Source organism: Lathamus discolor, chromosome 4 (genome assembly GCF_037157495.1).
Source record: "Lathamus discolor isolate bLatDis1 chromosome 4, bLatDis1.hap1, whole genome shotgun sequence".
NCBI lineage: Eukaryota > Metazoa > Chordata > Aves > Psittaciformes > Psittacidae > Lathamus > Lathamus discolor.
In genome coordinates, this window is record NC_088887.1 from 123988099 (window position 1) to 124001958 (window position 13860).

The 13860-nt window shown below is 47.7% G+C and overlaps 1 protein-coding gene across 5 annotated transcripts in view; it reads left to right on the forward strand.

Annotated features, from left to right (window-relative positions):
* Positions 1–13860, forward strand: part of TENM4 (teneurin transmembrane protein 4) — a 772055-nt gene that overhangs the window by 736687 nt on the left and 21508 nt on the right. For all 5 annotated transcript variants that reach the window (XM_065678851.1, XM_065678850.1, XM_065678853.1 and 2 more), the window contains 2 exons: positions 7539–7711; positions 11932–12167. In XM_065678851.1, the coding sequence (XP_065534923.1) occupies positions 7539–7711; positions 11932–12167 (409 nt within the window). The remainder of the gene's footprint in view (positions 1–7538; positions 7712–11931; positions 12168–13860) is intronic.

Here is a 13860-nt window from a genome sequence, read left to right on the forward strand (position 1 = left end):
TGGCTCTGGAGGCCTTTCTTAATACATATTCTTTACCAGACAGAAGATTTGCATGAGTCAAACACGAATTGCAGGGATAAGTGCAGGCAAGGCAGGGTGGAATCGAAGTTCCTTGGTATCTAAGAAACTGAAGAAGATGCTGTAAACCAGATCAACATTCAATACCTTTAGTTTATTGGTTTCTGTATCAGAACATCAGGAAATCTACTGTAAGTTTAAGTGATTTAGGTAAATCCTGCAATCACAAGCAGCTGGGAAGTGCTCTACTCAGGGTTTTTAGTCATGGCTGAGGGGGAAGGTGAAGCTCCTATTTCGGTTTTACTCATGGCCAGGAAATGAAGACATCATATCTAATTCTGAGGAGAAACTTCAGCTTTTTCACAGCACACGGTAGTTGTTTATGGGCCAGGGCAAGCTGGACACCGCTGTTTAAAAACTTAAGAGTAAAGGTGAATTCACCTGGCGAGTTTACATTTCACTAGTGATCCCATGAGGAACGTCCTTCTGAGGTTTACCTTTACCTGACTGTCCATACACATCCATAAACCAGACGTCCGACATGAAAGAGCAGTGGTGTTGCAAGAGTGGCAGCACTACATGTATGCACATCCAGCATCTCTGTTTCCCCTTTGTTTGTTGCTCTTACCGGGGCATTTCATAGAATCATAGAACCCTAGAATGGATTGAGTTGAAGGGACCTTAAAGCTCATCCAGTTCCAACCACAGACAGGGCCACCTTCCACTAGGGCAGCAATGTGAGCAACCTGAGTTGTTCTCAGCCTTTATCGTAAGGCTGCGAAGAGCTGTGACATACGGGAATGTAGCTGTGATTCTGGAGGGAAGAGGAGGCAGGATACACTGATACTGGACATCTATCTCTAGGGCACACCGGGGAATCCAGGTCCTCCAAGGGTTCAGGCTGAACTGGCCCGTTGTCCCTTTATTTCTGTAGTGGAAGGAGATACGCGCTGTCTGCAGGCAGCAGCGGACTTGCTCGCAGCACAGCTCTTCTTTCACATGTCCTATACCAAAGCCTGCTGTAACAATCCTGCTTTATTGGGTTGAGTGCTGGGTAAGGTTCAGTGCATAATGGTGAAGTTTCCCTTTCCTTGAGAGTGAAACTTCACTCCCCGCAGTAATTAGCCTGTCCCCAAAGGCCTATCTAGGACTTCTTTGATGATTTTAGCATTATAGAGACCTTCTCTGCCTCTGCAGAGAGCTTGACATTTGCTGTCAATTAATGCAATGCAGCTCAGCTTGTCCAGTAACTGGATTAAAGCCTTGCCTTCCCATTGAACTTGTGACAGTGATAATCAGCAGCAGAGGAAGCTGATCTGGAAACCCTGCCAGGGGAACAGCTTCTTGTTGTTCCACTCCTCAAGTCAAAGACAAAGGGTGGTATGTGACTACTCGCGTCTTTGTTGTTGCTGCTTTCTCACTCGACCTGGTAAAATTGCTACCAGCTCTCACAAAGTTTCTAAGCAGTTGCTGTTTGTCTGCTCCAGAGTCTGGGAATTCTTATTAATGTACTTGTTTAAATCAAGAATACAGCAATTATCTTGATTAGCTCATTGAGATGGTATCACTGTATGGTAATTCAGTTTCCCCCTGAGCCCAAGTCAAACCTTCGCTGCATTATTTAGCCCAAATGAAGCCTTTTTCTTAGGTCCTTTGCGTGCCCAATTAGTTTCAAAGGTCACCTCCTCCCATATGGAATTAAATCCTTTCACTTCACTTGCAGCCAAGCCCAGAAACTCAAAACCTTTTCATGGACTGCCCAAGATGTGGCTCACAGCTGCCTGGAGGGCAAAGGGTCTTGTGGAGCCAGATCTTCAGATGGGCAATAAAGGGAGCTTTGACCTGTAACAGGGCATGCTGTTTTACAGGGAACCAAGCTGTGCCAAACCTCACACACTGTAATGGGTGCAAGGTAGGAGCCAGCTGGACTGAGCATGCAGGAGGACCTTGGGTGGCTTCCCAGTGACCCCCAGGACTCAGAGAGGTCCCACCTCAGCATCAGCAGTGTTTAGTGCACCAACCAGTGTCTTGGTCTGGGCAACTGGGGTACCAGAACTGGGTGTTGAGGTCAGCATCTACCCCGGGGTGAGGTGCAGACTCAGTCTGCCTTGCAGTTGACATAAAGGCTTTGAGTTTTGTTCTCTTTTAGTGGAACCCAGAGATAAATAACCCTTATTTCCCTTCAGAGGAGCAACCACTTCTTGACGCTGGGAAAAGCTTGCTTACTGCCTTGGTAGCATCCCTTTAGTACCTGATGATATCTCAGGTCACACACTTGAGTTTTGGTGGTGTCCTTGATTTAGTCATTCAAGTGAGGGTCTCTTTCTGCTCCTGCAGCAGACTGGGGTGTGAGAATCACCTTTGTCTTTGGCTCTCCCTTTCCTTTTAGCAAGATGTCTTGGCTCCCCAGTTTCTTCATGATAAAATAATCAGATTCTTGTTGTTCTTCTGAGGTAGTTATGGCGAAACTCCGGTAAATGCCATGCTAAAATAGTACCTCTCCAGCACTCTCACTGAGTTGTGAGGTCTTGAGCCATTGGCCTGTCCTGAAATGAATGCCTGGTGGTGTCAGAGTTTATTTAGGACGCGAGGGAACCACGAGTGTCATAAAAGCTAGAGCGAGATCTTCCTATCTTCCTCAGCACATCTGGGCAGTCAAAAGATTCTATAGATGGTGGCTGCAACCTGGCCTTGTGTTACTAGGGACTTTGCCTCCATGTGTATTTGTCTGTTATAGATTCATTTTTAATGCTGTGTGTAATATCGTTTGAAAACGTGTAAGGAGGCGGTGGGTGCACATCTGTATAATTACATTCAAAATAGAGCTTGCAAAGGACACTTTGGCACTAAATGCAATATTATCACAGTGGGTTTTTTCTTCTCTTGTAGTCTTAAAAGGCTGATGAAATGGGGAAAAAAGCTAAAATGAAGAAACCCAGAGACTCATGCAAGGAATTGATTTCTAAATAGACAGTACTTGGGATTGCTGTCTTTTAATTCCCAAGACCCAGGTCTCTACACAATGGTAATGTGATAAATGAAAGCTCTGGATGTTTACAAGCTCACAATTAGGGCTCATAAGCACCAAATACCATTTTAATTCTGTGCATTGAACCTTAGCTAAATACGTTTCCAGTTGGGAATGGATGGCAGCGGCTTCCTTTGCTGGCCTAATAATTGCCACTGTAATGGTGAGCGCTCAGTCTGTGCAGCAGGTTGGAATGGGAGGCAGCAGCTGTGTTAGCAGGTGATGAATTCATTGCTCGTAGTGGCTGCTGCGTGCACTCCCCTGATTCAGATATTCCTTAATTCTGGTGCTTTCAGAGCATTTGGAGAACACAGAAGTCTTGGGCTCTGATGAAAACCAGCCCGACTCCTAAATCCCAACACTGTGGAAACAGGCCTAGGCAGCTTAGCTGCAAAATGAGGTGACTAGGAGAGATTTATCTCACTGCAAATACCAGGGCACACCTGCAACTATATAAGAGCCAGGCGCTTGGCCTCTCCAAGCTAAGAATGTGCCCTAGAAATGCCTTTGTAGAGCTGAAAGCAGAGGTAGAAGGAGCCACCTCATTTAACTCATGAAGCACATTATCTCTTTGGGGTGTGCAAGCCTTCAAGCATCCAGGGAGACTGAGGGTATGTGACAGATGATATCAGGTACGTGCTGTGTGATCTAAATGAAGGCAAAAGGGGAAAGTGCTCCAGTCCTGAGCAAAAGAGAAAAGGAGCTGCTTGCCAAGAGGAAAATGCTGTGTGTATCCATGCTAACTGGCTTCCCGCACCTCCTTTTGCATTGGGCTACCTAAAAGGAGTTTTTCTCTGGACATGGGTGTTTTACACTTCATCTGCCACCAGGTAATAACAGCAATGGGAACAGTGCAGTTGTGCTTCCTTCTCCCATTTCTGCCTGTGTTTCATGACCTCCTTGCAGCTGCAAATAGGGGAGCTGTCACCCCCAAAGCGAGTCCAGTCTTCGCTGCTTGGCAGAGGGGCAGCAGCTCTTGCAAAGGCAGAAAACACAGATGGTCCAGGTTACTTGTGATGGAGGCGAATGGGGTGACTAAAGAGGTGCCAAAAGTCTAACGTACATGTGCAGACACCTTAAACCAGTTCCAGCACACCATTCCAGGCTGTTCTGGCCCAAAAAGAACCTTGCTTCTCAGGATCTAAAGTCCCAAATGGAAGTCCTTGCTCTTGGTGAAGTTCTTCCCTATAGTGTAAGTGTTGTACAGCTGTAAAAATGGAACTGTGTAAAATGTATGTATCGTACTTGGTTAATTTTGACTTTAAAAGAGAAACGTGTGCGCAGATGGCTAGGCACCATCACACTCTTTCATGCTTGGGGCTGTTAAAGTGGGCATCCACAGGTTTTTGAGGCTTTCTTTGGCTCACCAAAGGAGGGCTTGAATAGAGTACAGGGATTCTGGTGACTCTCAGCATGGTGCTGAGTGTCATTCAATAGGGTAAAATGTGACTCACGAGACATTGACTCAACACTTACATGAAATAGCTTCCATGTTCCTCATGTGGACGAGCTCTCTGCCCCCATCCTGGCTGTTGCTCTCCTTCTTTCCCTAATCCACAGACCTCCTGTCACACTTACACCTGAATTACACCAAACTCGCCCCTTAGACTTCAGGGCAGCGCGTGTAGGTTTTGTGCTATGACTTTAAGAGGTGAATCAGGCTCAGTTTCAGGAGGAGCTCATTATTTAAAGTATAAATAGAGCAATATAAATAAGTCCTGCTCATCCCACCAAGGTGCCAAATTCATATCCATCCTCCTTAAAGTCTGGAGCATGTGAGGTCTGGGTCTACCTTTACAGTTCAGACTGGTTTATATATAGGACTCTTAATGTCATGGTAGAAAGAATTTGGGGTGTTACACAGCACACCTGTAGCAATGACAATGTTTTCTCAGCTTAAAGGAGAGACTAAATCGTGTCCCTTGTGTCCTATCTCAGCAGAAGGGGTAAAGATATCATCACCTATAATGTTTCCAGTTTAAGACTCACTGTTCTGGGAGGAGATGCGCAGATGACTGTGGAGAAAGCACAATCAAAGCACGTACCATGTCAGTGTCAGGACCATGCCGGGACACCCACAAGCATGCAGCAAAGCATTTGGTGCTGAGAGCACGTTAGTCCTGGCTCTTGCAAGGAGATTCAGTTCGAATCCAAGCTGTGTGCTGCTGGATGCTTGGAAAAGCTGTAACCGGTCTCTGCCAAACTCCTGCAATGCAGTCCTGAAGTCGTCCCATTCCCTCTTTTCCATTGCACAAGTGGCTGATTGATTGCCAAGTGCTTGGAGGGAAAGGGCAAGGCTGCCCTGTCCCCCATGCTTGGATAATCCCTTGACTGATAGGCTGACACCATGGAGGACCCAATGCTTTCTTCTACATTTCCTGCTCCCCTTCTGCCCAATGGGCAAGAAAAGCTCCAGGGGATGGTGGCTCCAAACCTGAAGGATGGAGACATTTGCAATGAGCTCACCCCCTTAGTCACTATGCACTAAATATTAAACTCGGGCAAAAATCACTTTTTCAACCAGCCCTTCCTCACACTAAGGCACTGACAGTGTATTGCTGGAAGCAAAGTACCAGCACTGTGTATGGATCTGGAAAGGGACTGAGAATGGAAGAGGAGATGGATTTCTTTACATGTATATTGCAGAGTCAGTCCAATGGCTGCACCTGAGTCTCTCATAGCTTGCTGTTCAAGAGTACATTCCTTCCCCCTTCCCCTTCTTCACCTTTTCCTTTCCCTTCCGTTTCCCTTTTCCCTTCCCGTGTTTGTTTAGGGGTTTTTGTTATTAGATGGGGTTTTATTCCCCACCTCAGAGTAATCCTGAAGAGGAGGATCAAGAGTTCCTCAACCATCTGCTCCCTCCAAAGTCTGATCAGCTATACCCAGACCCTCCCTAACACATTTCTCTCCCCTATCCTTAAAACCATTGAGCAATGGGGTTTCCAGTGCTCCATCTATTGCTTGGAGCAACCATAGGTCTAGAAAATGTTCTCCAGCTTCTGATGTGAATCTTCCTTGTTCCCATTCGAGCTGATTACTTCTTGTCACATCCTCAGTAGATGTGATGAACAGTTCATTATAATGCTCTTCAGGACAACCATTGTCAGGGTGTCATCTTCCCTTGTCCTTGTTCCCCCTCTTCTAAATTAACCCTTTCGGTTGGGGGGGGGGGGGATGGGATGCGGAGCTTTGCCTCTTAGATCATGATTTCTAAGCTGCTATCCCTAATGTATCATTTACATTAGCTCATCATTCTGAGGAATGATGCCTTCACTGGACACTGTGCTCTATCAAAGGCTCCCCAGTGGGTATTGGCAGAAGAATGAGTTCTCTCTGCTCACCCACTGGTCACTTGATAACCCCAAGTGATAAGTTTTCTTGATATGATCTTCTTATATATCATATAAATCATTCTGAAATGATATGGAAGAAGTCAAACACTCATCACTGATTGCTTTAGCTGGGATTTTTCTCCTGTTTCTCCAAACCTGTATAAATATCCCTTCCATGAAGGTCCATCTCATCTGAAGATCCAACAGCTCTGCAGAGAGAAGCCAGTAGAGCATCCTGCTCTTCTCGAATTCCATCTACAACAGCCTCACAGCAAAGGTCCCTTGCCAGCCCTCTGCTCTGAGCTCAGTCTGTGACCCAAAGGCACACTTTGGCAGTGTCACAGGAGGATCTGTTGGCTCAGAAGGCCTCTAGACACAAGTTTCTGCTCCTCCTTTTTACAGTTTGGTACTCCCCCCCAGTTTGTGGACTGCTGTGGGACCTGAATGTATGCAGCTTATTTCATCTGGGTCCTGGTACATGAGTGTCCACATCACAGAAACCATCCCAGATGATGCCTATATAGTTTCCCTCATTGGAAAAGCCAAGGATACAGTAGGGGTGAAAACTGAGCTCTCTTTTTACACTTTGAAACCAGCCCTTCCAGATGGTGCTAGGAACAGTATAAGGGGGTCTCAGCTGCGCTCAGGGCTCTACACCGTGTTCACAAAGGACAGTTCTCTCTCTGATGTGGCCAATCTGGCAGGTCCTTGCTGCTACTTTAATATTAGCTCCTAAAATAAGGGGGGAAAATGCTGAAGAGCTCAGGACACAACCAGAGAGAACAGTTGGTGGCCTCCATAAACTCCTAGCTCTTGCTAGACAGGGTGCACAGGCCAGTGCTTTGCCATAAGTCACAGCACAATACATGGGAAATAAAGTTACTCTTGTAAACAAGAAGCACAATGAAAAGTAAGGGGAAAATGTTGTCAAAATACAGGGTAATGCTTATTTAGTCATTTTCTGTTCTGTGCTTGATTTTCTTCAGCTAAAAGCTGTGATTTTCTTCTCATGAAGCCAAAAATTCATCACAGTCTGACAGTGACAATGTGTTTTTCTCTGGGAAAAATCTGGGTGAAGACTTCAAGACTGGTTTATAGCATGATTCCTGTATCCCACTCCCCTGTTGATGCTATTGACTTCACTCCTTCCTCCCTTTCAGGTACGACAGCTTTGGCCGCCTGACCAACGTGACCTTCCCTACCGGCCAAGTGAGCAGCTTCCGCAGCGATACAGACAGCTCCGTGCATGTCCAGGTGGAAACCTCCAGCAAGGATGATGTTACAATAACAACCAATTTGTCAGCATCAGGAGCCTTCTACACCCTGCTCCAAGGTGAGTTGGGCCGCTGTCGCCCTCCCAGCCAAGCTGGAAACAATGGATTATCCATCATCTTGGGATTCCCCACATAAGAATGATACAAAGCTGTTGGAGCAAGTCCAGAGGAGGCCACAGAGATGCTGTGAGGGCTGGAGCAGCTCTGCTCTGGAGCCAGGCTGAGAGAGCTGGGCTGGGGCAGCCTGGACAAGAGAAGGCTCCTGAAGGGGAGACCTGAGAGCAGCTCCAGTGCCTAAAGGGGCTGCAGGAAAGCTGGAGAGGGGCTTGGGACAAGGGCCTGTAGGGACAGGCCAAGGGGAACGGCTTTAACCTGCCCGAGGGGAGACTGAGATGAGCTCTTAGGCAGAAGCTCTTCCCTGTGAGGGTTCTGAGGCGCTGTCACAGGGTGCCCAGAGAAGCTGTGGCTGCCCCATCCCTGGCAGTGCTCAAGGCCAGGTTGGACACAGGGGCTTGGAGCAAGCTGCTCCAGTGGAAGGGGTCCCTGCCTGTGGCAGGGGTTGGAGCTGGATGAACTTTAAGGCTCCTTCCAACCCAAACCAGTCTGGGATTCTGTGATCAGGAAACAGGAATCATCTTGATAATGCCAAACTCACCTGCATCCTTAGCACCCTTACATGCTCTTGCAGGTGCCCACTCACACCTACTTAACCACATTCCCTCACTCTGTGGTTGCTCTGCCGTTGTTTTCTGCTTCATTCTCACCTGGTCCCGTTGCCATGCAGCGCTCATGCAGTGCAGTCCTCCATCATCATCATCACCATTCCAGTTATAACAAAAAGGGTTGCATAAATCTAGCTGCACTTCCAGCCAACCCCTTTGCTTCATTCTCTTAATGGCTTCCAACTTAGCAGTAACTCTTCTCCTGGAAGATGCTTCCAGCTGGATGTTGGAATCTGTGATTCTTTATTGCCTGGCTGTCCAAGCATCCAGAAAAATGACCATCCTTGTCCTCAGAAGGTCTGTGTTTGAGCTGAAGGGCTGGTGTGCAGAGGCACAAAGGAGAAAAGAGAGATGGGCAGTCAGGGCGGGACTCATAGGACCAGTTTGTGGCTGTTGGAAATGAGCACAGTTCTACCAGCACTGGTGAACTGGGCAAGTGGAGGACTGATGAGGTGAAGGAAAGGTGTCGAAATGGGAAATAAAAGAGGAGTTGATAGCAAGGGGGAAAGGTGCTGAAATACTGGTAGGAGCAGAAATTGTAGTGCATAAACCACACCAGCCTGGATCTGCAAGTTCTGTAGGCTCCTTAGGGTCAGGGTGAGCCATCACTCCTGTTCCCGGAGCCTGGAGAAAAGGAGACTTTCAGACTCCACTTTCTTCACCCCCCACCCCAGCTCTCATTCCCTCTTAGCTTGTGCCTAATGGGCAATGGGGTGTCAAACATCATTTCTCCTTATGAGGAATGAAGTGCTCCAAGTGAGATCAATGTGTTCCAGAGTCATATTTGTTCCCACATCACTGGCATATCCCTCCCCTCCCCTTCTCTTTTCCTAAAAGCAAGTACCTCCTATGCCTGAACACTGCTTTTCCTGCCTCTGGAAAGGGCAGCTGAGAGGGTGCCAGCCCCTTCAAGCCATCCTCACTATTCCTGGAGGGAACACAATGTCTTTCTTACTCTTTACTTCTAGCCTGCAAAGCAGATCCAACCTCTACCCTGCCCCATCCATCCACTCACATTGAAACGTCTGGCGACTGCACAAGCATGAGGCTGGCTTCATCTCAAGAGCCTAATTAAGCAATGGAGCCCACTGTTGGGGGCTCTTTAGTGACATAATTGACTGTGATGTGATTTATACACCCGGAGCTGAAGGCACAGTTAGATAATGGTGCCACAGTCAATTACCTCATTGTGCTGCCCTCCAGCACGGGGCCACTCTTACCATCAGGACATGTGGTATCACAAACAGCTCAACTATCCTTAGAAGTAGACAGTACTGGAAATGCTTGGATCTGAAGAAGCTCATCTTAAAGTGAAGGTCTGCATAACGCTGCAGAGGTGGCCTGTGACCTGCCGAGGCTGGCTTTCCCACAGGCACTAGGGACTGTGAATTCCCAGACTAGGGTAGCTGTTTATTCATGGCAGCGCTGTAGAAACTGAAACAAGAGTTGCCCAGGGACGTATTGAGCACAGCTGAAATGTAATTTGCCTTCCAAGTACTTCTCCAGGGGTGGAGCTGGAAGCATTCTAAAGGTCTGTGAGTGTCTTGCCCTCTCCACTGTTCTCTAAGCAAAATGCATATGGCAGATTCCCTTTGCTCGTGCATTTTCCTTACGGACTCACAGCTCCCTAGCGTTCCCAAATCCTTGGTGAACCTCTCAGGAATGCTGGATCACACTGTGAATGGGTGAGATCTGAGAAGGCATTTTCAGAAGGTTACAGATTCCTGTCAGATGGATTTAGGAGCCTCTGCAGGTCGCAGGCATCTCAGCACCTCGGTGGGATTTTGTCCTCTGGACTAACGACAAAGTGAGCATTTGTTCAAAGCCAAAATAGGGCAGTAGTGCCCTAGAGCCAAAGCAGCATAAAATACAGCATCCAATGGCCCCTGGATTTCATGTAGCCCTTGAGGAGCTGCTTCCAAAGCCGGGAAGAGTCTTCTCTTGGGAAAATGTTGGAAGTGGAGGGTTTGAATTCCCCACAGTGCTGGTGACAATCCACCATAACCCCTCTGTGCTGCTTATGGGACACAAAGGGAACATCACATGTTCAGTGAATTTCGTGGTGGCCTTCACACTTTCCCTTGCTTCCTGGTGACAGAGGGAGGGATATATTAACTGCGCAGAGATATTTCATTGATTTCATTTAAAGCACATCTCCTACCACTTTCTCACCAAACCAAGCATCTAAGAAGAGTGACAGCCCCTTCTCTCCATTTGCAGAACCAAGCATGCAGTGGGTTTGATCCTGGTGGAGTCTATGTTGAAAACCCATCAACTTCAGTACTCAGTGATATAGCTAAAATACTCGGCTCTACACTATGGGTCACTGCTGTATGTTTATAGTGGCAAAATCCAGTGCCACCGCAGATTGACACTATTACTGCTGTGTACAGTGAGTTGTGGTCCTGCTGAGATCAGTGTGGCAAGACTCCAGCTGGCTACAACAGGAGCAGGATCAGACTCACTATAGGAAAAGACCAACTGGTTTCAGGTTTCCTTTCCTAATGATACCAAACTGTGCTCTTTGCTGATCTATTTTGTCCAGACAAGAGATGATAATACCACTATGATCGCATTTCCTGCTGTGCTGTGGCAGAGCAAGGAGTGAACAAACCCCAACTTGCTTCAGAATGGAAAAACAATTGACATGAATTTTTAATGGGTGTTTTTATTCACAATTAGGTATTTATGGCAGCCTGGGAGGCAGAAATGGTAATATTTTCCATCTTTTGAGGAGCTTCAGATAAGGCAGTCTTTGTATAATGTGCTTTTAAAGCCATTCTGCACTGAGCAAGCCTTGTGCTTTCTTACCCTTCTCTCTGCAGAGAGAAATGCCAGCTGGGGATTCAAAGGATGGGCTTTCAGCCTGCCTCATTCCTGAAGGATGTGGAAAGGATAAAGTTCTTCTCTTCCCCTCCTGAAGTCCCAAATCGTGGCCACAAATGCTGATCTCTCATGAGCTAGCAGAGGCCAGATGTATGGAGATGTGTGGGAGCTTAGTGCCTCTGCTTTCTTTCCAAACACGAGGGCCTTGGCTGCCTCCTGAAAGCTTTCCCAAGTGAAAGGCTTTGGCTGTTGTTTGGGGAACTGGTGGGCATTAACTCACTGTGCAATTTCCTGTCACTGGTGAGACAAGGGGGTGGCCCCATTTTTTCATCTCTTGTGGTGGAATTGGGATCTTGAGGGTATGAAAGCGTGGAAAGTTTTCATCCGGACTGTGATTTAAAACATGCATCCCCCCACCCAGTGGTTTAGCCTGGAGGAAAAGGTTTGAAGCTGTGTCCTTTGCTAGGGTATTACATGGGTTTTATATTGGTGCCTCTTTTAACTCATGTAAGACCTTTCTGCAAAGCTTTGAGGTGCAGAACCTCATCAGAATGAAAGAGATTGTCCGTCACTGATGAAACCAATGTTCTGTTCACTGTGAATGGGACAGGTGAGTGACAGAATGCCTTTGGTGACAGCCATCAGAAATGCTGAGGAAGCCTGAGTGAGAGGGCTAATGAAAAGCTGGGGCTCTATCACTGGGTTTCAAAAGATCTCTTTTCTATCTTCAGACCAAGTTCGAAACAGCTACTACATAGGGGCCGATGGCTCTCTCAGGCTGATGCTCGCCAATGGCATGGAGGTGGCCCTGCAGACCGAGCCACATCTGCTGGCAGGCACCGTCAACCCCACGGTGGGGAAGAGGAACGTCACCCTGCCCATCGACAACGGCCTCAATCTCGTGGAGTGGAGGCAGAGGAAGGAGCAAGCGAGAGGGCAGGTCACCGTCTTCGGACGTCGGCTGAGGGTAAGTGAGAAGCATTTTGGATGGCACTTCCCATGTCATCAGTTCTCAGTCTCGTGACACAAAGGGACAAGGATTGTGTTGTCTGCAATAGGGATGAGGCTGCAGGACACAGAACTAGCTGTTCACTGTCAGTGACACAACCTTTCTGATTTGAATACACACATCCGCGCTGATGTTCTCTCGGCCGTCACTGGTAGGATTGATGATTTGCCTACAAGTCCTTTGCATCTCTGGGAATGTGCGACCTCCATGTGTGACCACAGGTTTAACTATCATGACAGGCTGTTCAAGCAAGCAAGAGATGATCGTAACTACAAAATACTACACCAATTAGTGCAGGTATTTTGCATCCATGCTGCTGTCAGTAATAGACCTGAGCACCAAAAGTTTTCTGAGCATATGAGGAGAGGCTGAGAGAGCTGGGCTTGTTCAACCTGGAGAAGAGAAGGCTCTGGGGAGACCTTAGAGCAGCTCCAGTGCCTAAAGGGGCTACAGGAAACCTGGAGAGGGGCTTTGGCCAAGGGCCTGTAGGGCCAGGCCAAGGGGAATGGCTTTAACCTGCCCGAGGGGAGACTGAGATGAGCTCTTAGGCAGAAGCTCTTCCCTGTGAGGGTGCTGAGGCGCTGGCACAGGGTGCCCAGAGAAGCTGTGGCTGCCCCATCCCTGGCAGTGCTCAAGGCCAGGTTGGACACAGGGAGTTGGAGCAAGCTGCTCCAGTGGAAGGTGTCCTTGCCCATGGCAGGGGCTTGGAACTGGGTGAGTTTTAAGGTCCCTTCCAACCCAAACCATTCTGTGATTATGTTTCCAGGGAAGCCTCAGAATAATATCTGGATTCCCGATGCTTGCTGATCTGTTGAACTTGGGCTCTCAGGGCCGTTCATCACAATTGTCATTGCTCCCCTAAGTGAAGTGTTACAAACAACTCCAGCCCGACGGTCCTTTCAGTGCTTGAGACTGATGTGTTTTGAAAACCTTGTTCCACACACTGCACCGCAGACTTGTCAGGGCTGTTTGAAGATCTCCCCCTGCTAACTGCTTGGCAAGGCTGGTAACTTGTCATAGGAAGTCCTGTGCACTCACCCTGCACCTTGCTGGTCTCAGTCATGAGCTGATGAGCGGTTCCTGGGAAGCTGCTCAGCACCTGGCAAATTCAGAGCCTTGGGGAAAGATGCTTAGTGCTGTGCAATGCCACCACTTTAAAAGGATTGCAGCTATTCAGTTGCACTTCAGCTTTGCAGCAAATGTTAATCATAGAATCATAGAATGGTCAGGGTTAATGCTCTAGTTTCTGGATATATGTTTCCCAGTCCTTGCTCTTCACCTCTCCCTGTTCCCTGCTGCGTGACCCCTGGCATCCTGGTGTGATTTCTCCCACCTCTCCTCACTCACACTTGTCAAGTGTTGCTCTTCACCCTCCCCAGCCCAGCCTCTGCTCTTTTCCCCTTGTTTCAATAGCCCCGTATTTTACTATCAGGCGAAAACAGCAGTGAAAGCTGAAGCTGGTCCTTCAGTGGGAACTGGTCTATACCTGCAGATCCCTTTGCGTTGGTTTGTCTTCTGTATTTCCATTCCATTTTATTATTTCATTTAAAAAACGAATGGAATTTTCAGGCAGGTTTTCTGTTGAAAGGAGTGACCCTGCTGAAATCTGCCACAGCTATTTGGTGTTCAAAGCAGTTTCCATTCACTTAGC